Genomic DNA, 14,914 nt, shown 5'->3' on the forward strand with positions numbered 1-14,914 from the left:
AGAAATATTATAATAATAAATAAATTCTTAAATAGAAAAAAGAAATCCTTATAGAAAGGCATTGATGGGCCAACCCTTCTGAACTTGTGGTCTTTCTGGCCCAACTTAGATAAGGTTCCACGTCACGTCACCCACTCACCGCCGACACTACTCCAACATGCCTGGCGCGTTTATCCACGCTCCGTCTCTTATCCATTTCTTTCATCTTTATGTAAATTACAATTCTAGTCCTTACACAATTGATTCACCTACATTTTAGTTTCTTCAAATTATTTGTGCTTTCCTGGTCCAATTTTTGTTATTTCGTCTCGTTTTGGTATTTGAGACTAACAATATTTTTAGGAAAAAAATTAATTACCGACAATCTCAATTGACCTTACATAACATCTGTCTTCATTGAGACTAACAATATTAATATATTTTTTAAGTCAAATTACTATTAGATGTCAATGGTCATTGGTCATTGGTCATAATCAATCATTAGAGGTCAGACCTTCTTGTAGAGGCCTTGATGCAAAACCACTAAAGGCATGTTTGTTGACAGTTTAATAAAACACAACTTATTCGATCAATTATATATGATTGTTTGGTAGTAACTTAATAATGTAAAAAGTGACTTATTCAATAAGCTTTTAAAGATTTTTTTTTTTCCAAACTCGTCTTTCCCAATTACTGTACACTCATTCCATTTACAAAAAAAATACACAAAACCCTTTTTTGATGTATACAGACTAATTAATCTACACAAACAACTTCATTCATACATGATTTAACGAGAAATTAACAAAAACAAACCCCTAAGTGAATTCGATAACCACCTTGCCTTGAATATGATTGGTCAACATGATTGGTCAACATGATTGCTACGTGTCATTTTCTACCAATAATGATTTGAATTAAGGATTTAAGATGCCTCTCAGTGTTTTAAAAAATTAAAGTTTTGTTGTAATTAAATTGTTTTGGGCTAAATTCTATCTATTTTTAGAATTAAATTATGTGTTACTGACATTTTCTTTACCAATTCTTAATCAATCATGTTATTGATTATTACACGTTGTATTCATTTATTTCTTTTGATAGTTTTGATTTTATAAAAACTAATAACAACAGATATTAAAGATAATAATTGTAACACCTCAAACCCAAAGCAACATGTTAACTTATAATTTTGAATGCAACTTAAAAACATAGTCCATTTTGGATAAAAAAATGTAAAATAAAAAACTCACGAACCAAAAATGAAATATATTAAATAGTATAGGGATTATATTTGTAACTTACTTCTTGTATCTTTGTACGTTATCTTCTCCCTGTTCTTGAAGTAACGTCAACCCTTTTTGAAGATAACTCTCTCATAAATCTTTGGAGATTTCTCATAAAATTCTTTCCAAATCATAATTTCCACTGTTTGATCTTTGATTTCTGATCGGAGCAGAGAAGCTACATCGAACTTGGCTGCTGCAGATGTAATTGGATTTCAGAAGATTCGAAAGGTTAAAGGAAAATTCACTTCTAGTAGCAGATTCAATTCGATTTCGTCGAACCCTACTCAGAGTTTATCCGACTGCCTCGATTTCAGCAAATAATTCGTACGAATCGAGTATTAGTTTTCGTTGACGTTGTCGATCTTTTACAGCGAATTGGAAAACGAGTACTGGTTTTTTTGGATCTAAACAAGATGATGACAAGGCAACCACATCAAGATCAACAATCTAGGGTTTTTTACGAGTTGTCTGCTATGATTCTCAACTTACTCCGGTATCCTCCTACGCCGATTCAGTTCTCCGATGAGGTGTCTACGTCGTCGCGGAGGCAGCCGCGACCGGCTCCACTATCGCAGATATCTCCGGCGGGTTTCGCGTCTTTGTTATTGGGGATATCGTTGGCTTTGATGTTGTGTGGATCGATAACGTTCTTCATAGGGTTTCTATTGATGCCTTGGGTTCTTGGTTTAGTTTTGTTGTTTTATGTGGCTGGGATTGTTTCAAGTATATCCATGGTTGGTCGTGCCATTTTCTACCATACCCTATCTCCATCTTCACCAAGAAAAGGCGTCCCTGGTATGATATAATTGTTGTCTGTATTATACTTTTCAAACTTTTCTATGCTCTTATTAGCTCAAATCATCAAATTGTGAATAGAACGAAGTTTTATGTGTTAAAAAATCCTGCCTAAGGTGACAAAACCTTATACCTGCTATCGGGGCTATTGGATGGTGGTCCCGCTTATGGGTTCAAATTAATATGCTGAGAAATATTTGAATATCAATCTTATCGATATCATCATTGATCTCATAAGTATCATACCAAATCCCATAACCCGTGGAACTATTTATTTAGTTTGTGTATAACCAGTAACCATGTAGGGATATTTTTCCGGTGAAGTAATTCATCCTTGGAGTTTTTGAAATCTTAGACGACATACATTCGATACAAATTATATAAATATAAGGGGTGAAGTTATTTGGGAAATCTACAAGTTCAACAAATATGCTTAGTCCAAGTGGGTAGAATCTCTGTTCATTTGTTGATCCGTGGACATGATTCTTTTTCGGAACTAGGTTTCTTTATGCATTAGTTTACTGTTTTTATAAATTGATATAAAGTAGGCTATAACATCCGTGTCTTAGTGTCCGTTCCTTCCAAATGAAGAACAGCTCAATCTGGCTTTTTATTTTGGGCGTGGATTTTACATGGAAAGATATGGTTTCAACTTTCAAATAATTTTTATTTTTGGAGCTGAAAGTATCTATTCCTCTGTTTCAGTATTACTGAAAATTTATCGAATTAAGTTTATAAACAAAAATCGCAATTTTACAAGACAGAATACCTATTTTCTGGGGTTAATGCATTTCATATAACCATTCTTTCTTGCTATCCTGAAGTTATCAACATCTTCAATATTGGTAGGATCATAATTTTTTGAAGTGTAGGTTTGTAGCTTGTGGGATATGATTACTCAATCTTGAATGAGTAAAATTTCCCCTTGTCTGTGACACAACCAAGTCCTGAGGGTGGACGGGTGAAATTGTTCTCTTTATAGCTTGAAACGAGCTGTAAATGTTGTGGATGCTAATAGACGACTAAACATAAGATCAATGCTTATGTAGTTTGTAGAGGCTTGTTTGAAACAGCCGTTTTGCCTATTCACATATTGTATGTTTTTCTGGTGGAAAACCACAAAATGGAAGATTTTTCTTTCTCTTTGTTTCTTCTTGCATCTACTATACACCTTCATATTCAGAAAAAGACAAAAAATATTTTCATTAGAGTCATTGAGTTCCCATGGAAAATGCATTCCTTTCCAACCCTCTTCCCCTGTCTGCCTAGAAGAGTAGCAACTTTTATTTTCTATTACATAGTTGTGGTGTCTGGGCAGTATGTCTCAGATTTGTGGTGGTGTACTCTTATGGAGCTTTCACTTGCTCTCTCTAGCTAGAAAAAGATATGATGAACACTAGAATGAAAACGAAGTTAATTAGACCCCAGAAAAAAGGTTTGTGTTTGGTTATTAAATGTCAAACAAGTAGACTTCAATTTACAATCAACACGAGACATGTTGGCCTTAGAAGTTATGCGTAAACTGACCTATAAGAAAGTAACGTAATTGAAACGTTTCATGAGAAAAATTGAACATTTATATCGTTAGGAAGGTACAGACTTCTTTCTTGTTTGATCAATCTGTTTGGTATTTGCAATCATTCCCTTTTTAAATAGAGACTGGATTTTGGTATTCTATTACCTTGTTATTGTCGATCATGACGTAGATCTTGCACAATTCTATAATCACAGTTAGGAGATGAGGAATTGGTTTGCTGTGGTGAAGTTGTTTCTTGAGCTCAGTTTACTACCAGAAGTTGGAACAAATAAGAGTATATTATGCGTTCTGTTTCTTCTTATAAGAAGTTGCATTCGTGTACCCGTTTTCTTCGTTCGATTTATTTCAATTTTGCTTGTGCATTTATGTGTAGATTTTAGAATTGTAGGTATGGTTAGAGGCATTTTGTAGGATTGTGACTAATTAATGGTTTGTATTTTGATGATGCAGCTTGGAAACTGTTGTGAAGCAGGAGAAGTGTTGTACGAAGTGCCCAGAAAAATGATGGGAACACCATGAATGATGTTTGTGAGCAGCAGCAGGTGATAAGAGATATTGAGGGAAAAGTGGAAATGAAACCTGAGCTTCTTGAAGTATTAGTGCAGGAAGGAACTCTAGATGATTTATGAAGAAGACATACAATATAGGCTTTAATTTTTATTTTTTATTTTAATTTTTTGGGTTTCTGAAACAAAATTAGTGTGTGTGTGTGTGCATTCTTTACTTGAGGAAGCATATGGAAAGCTGAATTGTATTTGTGGTTGGTGCTTTATGACTTTATGTGTGTGTAAAGGTTAAAACATGATGGTGGTAGGTATCATGGACTCTTGTTTCTTACATGTAGCCATTATTCTTCATTTGCAATTGATTTATTTTTTGTTAATTGTTACTATTCAAATCATGTTATTATACATTCACTTGGGTTGATTACTTACAAAATTGACATTTTTTTCACTGCGATATTTAGTTAACAAAATATATTATTTAATGAGTAAAAAAGTTTGGTTTAGTTTTTATGTATGTAACAAAGTGTTTGATTTATTTTATCGGTGAATAATAATGATATACAATATATCTATACTATTTTATAAACCAGATTTATCAAAAGTCTTAAAAACAATATTTAATGCACAAAATACTATATAGTACAAAGTCTTAAAAACAATTCATAATGCATTAAGTACTACTATTTTATGCATTCAGTTTTAAAATCTCTTAATCTACAATTAAAATAACATATAGTACAAGTTACCAATGCACATTATTACATCCCCAATGTGAGATTCAAACTGATATTCACTATGAGTTATTAAAAGTTTTCTCATTCAATTGCTCTCGATCTCTTGATTCTTTGTTTTTGGTGTAAATCGAGCACATGTGTGGAGTCGTTTAAATATGTTGGATTTTAAACTGTCATACAATTTTTTTCATCGATAGACTGTAATTGGAACCATAACTCTTATTTATTTAAATTGTATTAATACGTAAAGACCAAGTGTAACTTATATCATCGTGAAATCTTCATAATAAAACTTCAAAATTGTTAAAATTCACGGCTCCCGCCGCATTGCACGTGTACACAACTAGTTTAATAATAAACATACAATATACAATATAGGGGGACTGGGCAAGTCGGAATCACGTTATCCGACCCTATCCTCATCCCTAATTTTTAACTTTTGGGAATTTATGTCCCCATCCCCTGTTTTATGGGAAATCCCTGGTTCCATCGAGGTGGTTATAGGGTTCCCCAATTGGTCGTGTCTCATTCGTGCGTCTATTTATATAAAGATAAATAATTTGTTATGTTTTTCTAATCGCTATATAGGATTTCTAATTAAGAAATTGTGTTAGATTGTGAGTATGATTTTTTTAATTGAAGACTAGTTTTTGGTAATTGTTAACATCAAATCAGTACTTTTTGCTGACGTAACAGTGAATAATATTAAAAATTATAGTATATATCATCTTAATAAAAAAGTGTTTTATATCTCATCATGCTTTTCAATATGTTGTGAAAGTATGTTTATTAAAAATACATGAATAATTTTTATATTTCTCAATTTTATTATTATATTATATTTTTTGAATACAAAGACCATCTCCAAAATCATATACAAGTAACGAACTGTTGTTTTATTTTTTATTAATAAATCAACCATGTGAATTAATTAAAACTAAACAAAATATTAAAAAAATTATTTTCTGTATAAAATTCTAAACATTTATTTATTGAATTAAAAACATTTATAAATTAAAATAAATATTTTATTTAATTTATTTATTTTACTTGATTTATAATTATCTAATTAATAAATTATTTGGTATTAACTTATTGTAACGATTATTTAATTATAGTTTTGTTGTTATTTGATTAAAATATAGTTTTTATGATCAAGTATTATTTCACAATTATGTTAGAAATTGTATTTTAATGGATATAGGATATGAAATAAACTTTGTTTATCATAATATATTTTATATTTATCGAATTAAAATTGAAATTAATAATTTATGGACGTTTTAGATGAAGATTTTTTAAATCAATTATTGTAATTTTAAGAATTAATGACTATTTAAAGAAAATGCATTTTTTTGGGGTGTTTGGGATTGCTTATTTGAAACAACTTGTAATTTTCTAAAAAAACATTTATCAACTTATTATAAGTCAGAAAAGTTTAACTTCTTCAAAAAAAAAACTTCCTATTATCGGTTTGACATCGGTATAAGTTGTTTATCCAAACACTCAAAAATACTTATTATTGATATCATATCGAAATAAGTCAATAAGTTGTTTTTATAAGGAATCCAAACACCACTTTATAACTAAATGGAATTAAATTGTTGCAATCAGTTTTGGAGTGTAGTAGATGTAAATCAACGACAAAATATATTGAATTGAAAACGTGATCCATTTGTTTAGGAATATATATAAGACTTTCTCCCTGTATGATTTATAGTCGTCGATCCAACCACCTACCGTTTCCTTTCGATCAGGGTGACGCCGTCCGTATTCCGCCGCCGTCCGGTACGGTACTTATCTGTAATCACTAAATTCTTACTTAATTGAAAGCATCGGCGTCATCTGAGCTTTTTCTAGTGTGCTCGAACCTGTTCGGTGTTTCTAAGAGTTGAACATACGAATGACGACGTCAGGTGAGATTTTCAAATTTATTTGTTCCTCTGTGATAATTGAATGTATCTGAATATTTTATCCAGGTTTAGTTAGTGCAATTTACAGCTTAATGATGAGGTATTGAAAAGCATCATGTAGTTGTATTTTTTGGTTTATTGGTCGCTAAATTGTCTTCAGAGTATTAATTACGCAATATTCGTTTTTCAACAATTTACCAAGATTATGGAAGATTTAATAATGTGATACGATCCCTTGGGCTTGGGGTCGATGTGGTTGGCTTGTGCTTAATTTGTAGATATTTTACTTCGCACTATTTGTTTTGCATATAGAGATCTCAGCAGCATCCATCGTGTGTTGGTATAGAATCATAACTGGCATTTGGATGTTCAGGTATGAGGAGTCAAAGTGCACCTCCTAAGAAATCTTTATGCAAGTTCAAGTTTGTTTTTATTATTGAACGACTTTAAGTTCTAACTAAGTGTCATAACCAGGTAACCTTTGTCTGCATGTATGATTCCATATGTTATTTTCTGGTCCTTGATCAACCTTCAGCTTGCCATTCAATGCCCTCATCATGTTGTCGAAGTTATTTGTTCTAGTTAGTTTTCTGGAATCTTCCCAGACCACATATTTATCGACCAAGAAGTTCTAAAGCCGTTTTTGTTTCATATATTAGGGTATCATCTCAGATATCTAGTGGAAGAAGCACAAGTCCGGTGGCTAAAGCCTGGAGAGGTGCTCTTCATACTGCAGAGTTTTGAGGAAAAGCAGCTCACGCACGAGCCCCCTCAAAAGCCACCAAGTATATACTTATGTGCTTTTTTCGTTGGAAGATATATATCTGATATTGCTGTTACCTTGTTGATTGAATGCGTCTACAGGCGGCTCTTTGTTTCTCTTTGACAGGAAGGCCTTGAGGTTTTTCCGTAGAGACGGTCATAGTTGGAGGAAAAAGAAGGATGGAAAAAATCTTGGGGAAGCACATGAACGTCTAAAGGTTGATGACCTCTCCCGTTGTTCTTTTATTTCATGGTGTTCCATAGTTTTGCCTGTGTTAAAGTCCTTTTGCATAGGTTGGAAATGTTGAAGCTTTGAATTGCTACTATGCGCATGGTGAGCAGAATCCTAATTTCCAGAGGCGTAGCTATTGGATGTTGAATTCGTGAGTATTTTCTTCCTTGGCAGGGTTTACATATTTCCTTCAAGCATATGATTTTATTTCAAAGCTGGCACTTCGATTCAAGTTCAATTTGCTACTAAAATTCTGTTTTTAAACAAACGATGAGCATGTCTACCTGTATTCATGATTTCTTTAATGGTTGATTTGCAATTCTTGATTTTATGGTGACAGGGAAATGGAGCATATTGTGCTTGTTCATTACAGAGATACAACCATGGTAAGCCTCAAGGACATAATAGAAAAGTATTATTACCAACAGATGGCATTTCTTACTTACGGATAAAACTATCCATATGATATAGCATCAGGCACTTCACATACACGTCCATTCTCTTGTTGATAACTTGATTTATATTTATATATATATTTCTACTCCCTTTTGTTGACTGGAAATTCCTTCCATCCATGTGATAGTAATGCATCCCCATCCCTAATTTTTGTAGCCTGTAATATTATGTACTGTATTTTTATATACATGGGCAGTTGTCCTTCCCATGTATATGTGAGTGCGTTTATACACATATATTGTGACCACTATTTTTTTTATTTTTTTTCTACCAATAGCATTAGGCTTTGACTCTAAAATTTTCTTGTCATGCATGTTACCAGCACCAGACAATAACTTTTTACAAGGTTTGAAATCTAAAAGTGGTTAGATGTGTTTCTTACTCACATTTGAGCTTCTATAATATACCAACTGCATTCATATTTAACAGGGTAGGAAAATCGTTGGACCCCTTTCAGTGTCGTCTCCAGGATCTTCAACTCCTGTTCAGAGTCCCATCTCCTATGCCAGTCAGCTTACTAGGTCTGCTGCTGCTTCTAGTGAAATTGGTGAACCTTATGAGAGCACCTCTAGTCCGAGTTGCATTGAAGTTACTTCAAGTTTACTTAATAAGGACGAGGGAAGCAGTCACTTGAATATAATGGAAGGAACAGAAGGAATTAGTGGTTCACCTAACTCTGAGATTGATCAGGCATTGCGAAGGATCGAGGAGCAGTTAAGTTTGGATGAGGACCAGTTGAAAGACATTGGTGCTTTCTACAGTGAGAATGAGGATTCATATGATTCTGGTCTCACGGTGGATGAACAAAGCTATAATGCATTTAGTGGGATGCAAGGTAGTTCAAACAATTATGTGTCTCAGCAATATGCTTATTTGTCTCATTTGTTTGGAGCTCATAAACATCAAACCATGCAGAGGTTATGTAATCTCATTTATATAACTTCTGAGCTCACTCTTAAGACACAAAAAGGCTCAATATGAAGAATTAAACTAATTCCGAATTTTTTTCACCTCTTCCCCTAGTCTCCTAAATAAACTACCATATCCTCTTCTGCAGTGAATGTCATATTAGAAAGTGCTCAGGAGCAGCTAAATATGAAAAGGTTTTGTGTAGGTCACAGTGGAAGATTACACGAGTACCAGCAACAATCACAGGATAAATTTACTTCTACAAGTCAACAAACTTCATTTTGGAAGGATATGCTAATTTACGATGGGGGTGCAGCAGGTGATGGGGAGTCACAAGAGGATCAAGTTTACCCAGGGGACAAAAATGTAAAATTATCTTGATTTTCTTCTTTGAAAAGCTTTCACCATCTTTCTGCTTCAATTGCTGTTCCTTCCACTTGTACATATTCTTTGGTGCAATGTGATTATGCGTCTGTGCAATATTGCCGATTGTTGGTTGTAGCCAAACGTCAATGTGCTTGTAGACGTGGATGAGTAAAGAAGCATCTTTGAAGTTCAAACCCCTCTTTATCATATCACGACCAAATAATCCTTCTAATATATTAAGTTATTATTTTTTTGGCCTAATTAGTTGTTTTGTCTTCAACAGGGAATACACCTACCTCAACCAAGAGATTATCCGGTGGAAAAGCAAGAAAACTGTTATTCTGGAGATAACGGTGCAAAGAATGACCGTAAGTCTAGTTTCTTTCTGTAGTCTGGTGGATTTAAAGTGTTTAAATCCAATTTTCAACCCAAGATCTTCGAACCATCTGAGAACTCTTTGATTTACAGCATTCATGTTTCTGCCTGCTGAACTTGTAGATTTAAAATTTTCTTCGTATACCCATGCAAAAAATATGTATGGAAGTGATCCAGACTTCCGCCCAGCAACTTTTGACCAAGAACATATTCAAATGCCTCTTGAATCGGACTCAAGCTTAACTATTTCACAAGAGCAGAAATTTACTATTCGAGAGATATCTCCAGGATGGGGTTATGCAACTGAATCAACTAAGGTATATTCATTAAAGTTGTATAAGAATTTGTTTCCAAGTTATCCGCATTTGGTTCTTTATGAATTATGATCACTGCAAATATGACTTAGGAATTTCCTCATCACCTATTACTTATCAATCAATTGTACTGATTCGTGTAATGTTAGAATATGTGGAACCCCTTTGAATCTCTCTCTAAAAGAACCCTTACAGAGGTCCCTACAGATTACATATATATTGGTTTGATGGTCGGTTGTCTAGCTGATGTGGGACTCCATAATGTAACATAGCCACCGACACTACAAAACACTCCAAAAGTTGATCAAATAAGGCAAAGGTCAAAGCAATGGACTGATTTGACATGTTAGCTGATAGTATGTCTTTTTGTTGTCTTTGGTTCTCGTCTTTCTTTGGAGAGCCATATATAGCTGCTAAAAATGTGTTTGGAGGCATTTCTGTTTGCATGATGTTATATAGTCATTCCATTTTAGGAAGTTTGATGCAGGATGCAGATTTCATCCTCCCCTCCCCCAAACCCACACCTGGGTTATTTTGTAATTCTTTCACACACACACACAGGAACAGAGATGACAGGATAGACTAAGCAATTGGAAATTTGAAAAGGTGCCTACAGGATGCTTCTTAAATATGTACATATTCCTAACTGCAGGTACTCATCATTGGGACATTTACATGTGATCCAACCAAATGTGACTGGACTTGTATGTTTGGTGACATTGGAGTTCCTGTCGATATTATTCAGGACGGAGTCATCTGTTGCCAGGCTCCTCCTTGTTTACCTGGAAAAGTTACTGTTTGTATTACCTCTGGCAATCAAGAGGCTTGTAGTGAGATAAGCGAGTTTGAATACCGTGATAAACCAAATAGTTATGGACATGCTAATTCAATAGAGAAAGAATCACATTGGAGCTTGGAAGAATTATTGATACTTGTCAGACTAGTGCAAATGCTACTGTCTGATCAAGTTACACAAAAAAGAGAGAGCACGAGAACTGATCTTCTGGCCAGTTCAATGGCTGGTGAGGACACATGGGGTCAAGTCATTGAGGCTCTTTTAGATGGCAGTTTGGCATCATCTAGTGCAACAGACTGGGTCCTGGAAGAACTTCTAAAAGACAAGTTGCAGCAATGGCTTTCTTCTAGACTGCAGGATAACAATGCTCCTCCGGCCTTGTCCAGAAGGGAACAAGGGATAATACACATGATTTCTGGATTGGGCTTCTGGTGGGCCTTGAAACCGATACTTAATTCCGGAGTCAGCATAAATTTTCGTGACATCAATGGCTGGACTGCTCTTCATTGGGCTGCTCGTTTTGGGAGGTACGTCTTTCTATTTGTAAGTTTTGGTATATTTATCTTGATTGACATAACTAAACAAGCTCCACACAGTCTAATAGAACGAGCTTGCATAATATCTACTTGAACAGATTCTGCAACATAACTTTTGAAAAGTAAGAGCTGTATATGGCATTGACCAAGATCACAGATTACTTTATTTTGATTGTATTTCTGGTGTATGGCAATAATATGAGAACCAGAACATCTATTTCATATATACAAGTTCTTAGCTATTCAAACATCTTGAGGCTTATAAGAGCAAAAGTGCCCTGTATGGAACTACACATGTTTCTTTCCGGCATATTCACAACAATGTTCGGCATCTTCTTATTCACTGCAGACAGATAAGAGAGATCCGATCCATTGATATCTGTATAATTATATGCTGGAAACTTGAAACGGTAAGAAATTATGTTAAAACTGAAAAGGATGCATATGAAGACTGAAGACAGAATTACACATCCAAATACATCAAATTGAACCACAAAAACTACCTGAAAGCCAAGTTACAACTGATACTACCATCAAAACTTGATCTTGACTGAAACAAAAGAAACATAAAACCAACACTCTCACTGCCTAAATTATGTGTCCACATTTCTAGTTTAGTTTGTCCCATAATAAGTGCCCACTTTCAAAAGTAAATGTATGTTTTCCAATTTTACCCTTATTTATGATGGTTAATTATGAGATGGAGAAATTTATTACTCCCTCTATTGTTTAAGAGTAAAATTGTCATTTAGTTAGTTCAATAGTGAAGTGGTTACACATTTCAAAAACTTTGCCTTTTTCATTATGAACATTTATTTTGGGATAGAGTGAGTATAAGAATAACCCAAACCCTGGCCCACAAAATCTTAAACTAGTGATCGAACTAAAACCGAGTCATCCCCTAATTGGAATTTGGAAGCTTGAATCGATTGCTAATAGTGTAATGTAACAGGGAAAAGATGGTAGCTGAACTACTAGCTTCTGGTGCATTTGCTGGAGCAGTTACAGATCCTAGTAATCAAGATCCAACTGGGAAAACTCCAGCATCTATAGCTTTTGCATGTGGACACAAAGGACTTGCAGGTTATCTCTCGGAGATGGCACTCACCGGCCATCTTTCATCCCTCACGCTACAACAAACTGAACTCTCTCTAAGTTCTGCTGATATCGAAGCAGAAAGAACAGTAAATAGTCTCTCAAACACAAATCTTGTTATGAACGATGATCACCTTTCTCTGAAAGACACATTAGCTGCTGTGAGGAATGCAACGCAGGCTGCTGCACGCATACAATCTGCCTTCAGAGCGCATTCTTTTAGGAGGAGGCAACAGAAGGAATCCGCTGCATCTGGCAGTGAAGATGAATATGGTATCTTTTCAAGCGACATCGAGGGTCTCTCTGCAGCATCAAAGTTGACTTTCCGGAATGCACATGATCATTATGCTGCCTTATCTATCCAGAAGAAATATCGAGGTTGGAGAGGTCGCAAGGATTTCCTTGCACTTCGCCAGAAAGTAGTTAAAATACAGGTCTTGCTTTTCATCTCCTTGTTATTCATGTTCACATTAGACGGGACTGGACGAGACAATAAAAGAATGAGTTTGACAAAAATGCATTTATTTTATCCCACCAAAATAGGTGAAACAAAAATCAGAGAGATGAGACAAGTTAAATTACTAAACAAACCCATGTCAAATTAAAACCCTAAAACCTTTCACAATTCTTTCACCTGTGTATCTAGTAATGTCTTGTTCAGTCCTCTCTGTGTATCTAACTGTGCACGTCAGTAATTTTTTGCGCTATTTGGTAACCAAATCTCATGATTCCCCAAGTGCAGGCTCATGTAAGAGGTCACCAGGTAAGGAAAAGTTATAAAGTCATCTGTTGGGCTGTGGGTATGGTTGAGAAAATCATCTTAAGGTGGCGCCGGAAAGGAACTGGTTTGCGAGGATATCGTCAAGAATCGCCGTCTGTTGACGAAGGTGAAGATGAAGACGTTGTGAAGGCATTTCGGAAGCAGAAAGTGGACGTCGCTGTTGGTGAAGCCGTTGCAAGGGTACTCTCCATGGTGGACTCCCAACCAGCACAGCAGCAATACCGCCGCATGCTTGAAAACCATCGGCAAGCCAAGGTGAGTGATTGCTCCTCATTTTGCATCTGATCAATCAATTTTAAAGCCTTTTTAACTTGATAAATTAGCTTCCACAGAAAGAGTAACCTCATTCCTGCTTACAAGTTCGAAAATATACGAGATCTATAATCACTAACTATAATCTCCGTTCCATTGGAGGTCAACTAGGAACCAAGAATATAGATTCATAAATCTTATGACCTGTTTAGTACGGCTCGAGCTTCCGTAATGAATCATTTGGTTGAACTTAGGGGCCGTTTACCAAATACCTATCGGGTTAGCACTTATCGAGTGTCACTTACCTTATCGGGTGAGCATGGCAAGGACCGAGAATCTTACCAAAGTAAAAGGCATAACAAGTACCTAGAATCTATGTTATGCAACTTTAACGCTATCGGTAGATAACAGTCCAACTTTGATTGACATGACCCATCTGTCCAGTAGTTTTTGGGTTCGATAAATAGTCTGGATTCTTCAAGCATTGCGGCATAGTTGTTTGAAAAACTTAAGAGAAGACTCGAATAGGTCTTGTACATCTGTTAACAACCCTGTTTATTTTATGGTCAAAAAACTTGCAAATCTAAAGGGTCGTATATCAAACACTTACCGGGTAAACGCTTATTGGCAAGAGTCACCACCTTCACTTGTTGGGTAACATTCTAGGTCATCAAAATCGATTGTTGGTAAGCATCGTTTATCTGGTAAACGTTTACCGGGTAAGAGTCTTCTCCCTTAATTACCGCGCAAGATTTTCGATACTTGTAATACTCACCGGTGAATACTTACATGATAAGCGTTTTCCGAAAAAAGGGGATGGATTACAAGTGCATGAGTTGCAAACTGAAGATGCTTAAATGGGGCTGTGTTTGGTTGGTGCACATGATATGATAAATACAAGTTTTGGTCACAGTTCAGTGTCATGTGCTTTCCCCATTGTTAAAACTTGACAAGTCGTGATGAAATCTTGCAGGCGGAGCGTGGAGGTGATGTAACCAATATGGAAAAGGATGACTTGTATTAGTTTTTCAACAGGAATACATTGGGTCTTAATTAGATGATAGATATGGCCTTATGATTCACTTCTGTAGGTACAGACTTGTATATACGTGTATGAATGGAAGTGCTCTTGTATTTTTATTTGAATTCATCTTGTATAATTTTTGTGTATATATTTATATAGCAAGAAATGTTCAAATAATAGGAAGTATCGTAAAAAGAAAAGATCCATATGTGAATCATTAAAAAAATCAGATATATGTTAACCCATATGACATGTCGGCTTATGCA

The 14,914-nt window shown here is 35.1% G+C and overlaps 2 protein-coding genes across 4 annotated transcripts; both read left to right on the forward strand.

The window, feature by feature from the left end:
• The first annotated feature begins 1,330 nt into the window (after positions 1–1,330).
• LOC112528253 lies at positions 1,331–4,480 on the forward strand. Of its 2 annotated transcripts, XM_025139242.1 has the most exons (3): positions 1,331–1,493; positions 1,637–2,060; positions 4,048–4,480. In XM_025139242.1, the coding sequence occupies exons 2-3, from the start codon at positions 1,679–1,681 to the stop codon at positions 4,062–4,064; spliced, it is 399 nt and encodes a 132-aa protein (XP_024995010.1). In that variant the 5' UTR covers positions 1,331–1,493; positions 1,637–1,678; the 3' UTR covers positions 4,065–4,480. The 2 variants fall into 2 exon arrangements, with proteins under 2 accessions (XP_024995010.1, XP_024995009.1); XM_025139241.1 differs by having other exon boundaries at positions 1,331–2,060.
• A 2,119-nt stretch (positions 4,481–6,599) lies between these two features.
• LOC112527907 (calmodulin-binding transcription activator 4-like) lies at positions 6,600–14,766 on the forward strand. Of its 2 annotated transcripts, XM_025138759.1 has the most exons (14): positions 6,600–6,753; positions 7,410–7,535; positions 7,615–7,730; positions 7,807–7,895; positions 8,085–8,130; positions 8,523–8,546; positions 8,630–9,035; positions 9,315–9,475; positions 9,759–9,843; positions 9,974–10,167; positions 10,817–11,487; positions 12,449–13,025; positions 13,334–13,627; positions 14,598–14,766. In XM_025138759.1, the coding sequence occupies exons 1-14, from the start codon at positions 6,741–6,743 to the stop codon at positions 14,646–14,648; spliced, it is 2,853 nt and encodes a 950-aa protein (XP_024994527.1). In that variant the 5' UTR covers positions 6,600–6,740; the 3' UTR covers positions 14,649–14,766. The 2 variants fall into 2 exon arrangements, with proteins under 2 accessions (XP_024994527.1, XP_024994528.1); XM_025138760.1 differs by lacking the exon at positions 8,523–8,546.
• The last annotated feature ends 148 nt before the right edge of the window (positions 14,767–14,914 follow it).

Source organism: Cynara cardunculus (assembly GCF_001531365.2).
Source record: "Cynara cardunculus var. scolymus isolate 2C chromosome LG 15, CcrdV1, whole genome shotgun sequence".
Taxonomy (NCBI): domain Eukaryota; kingdom Viridiplantae; phylum Streptophyta; class Magnoliopsida; order Asterales; family Asteraceae; genus Cynara; species Cynara cardunculus.

Excerpts from the sequence above, each read along its gene's own strand:
- LOC112528253 (XM_025139241.1), top strand. The coding sequence starts at position 1,679 with ATGATGACAAGGCAACCACATCAAGATCAACAATCTAGGGTTTTTTAC.
- LOC112527907 (XM_025138759.1), top strand. Across the intron at positions 8,547-8,629 it reads AGACAATAACTTTTTACAAG|GGTAGGAAAATCGTTGGACC; the intron begins GTTTGAAATCTA and ends CATATTTAACAG. Across the intron at positions 13,628-14,597 it reads AAAACCATCGGCAAGCCAAG|GCGGAGCGTGGAGGTGATGT; the intron begins GTGAGTGATTGC and ends GAAATCTTGCAG.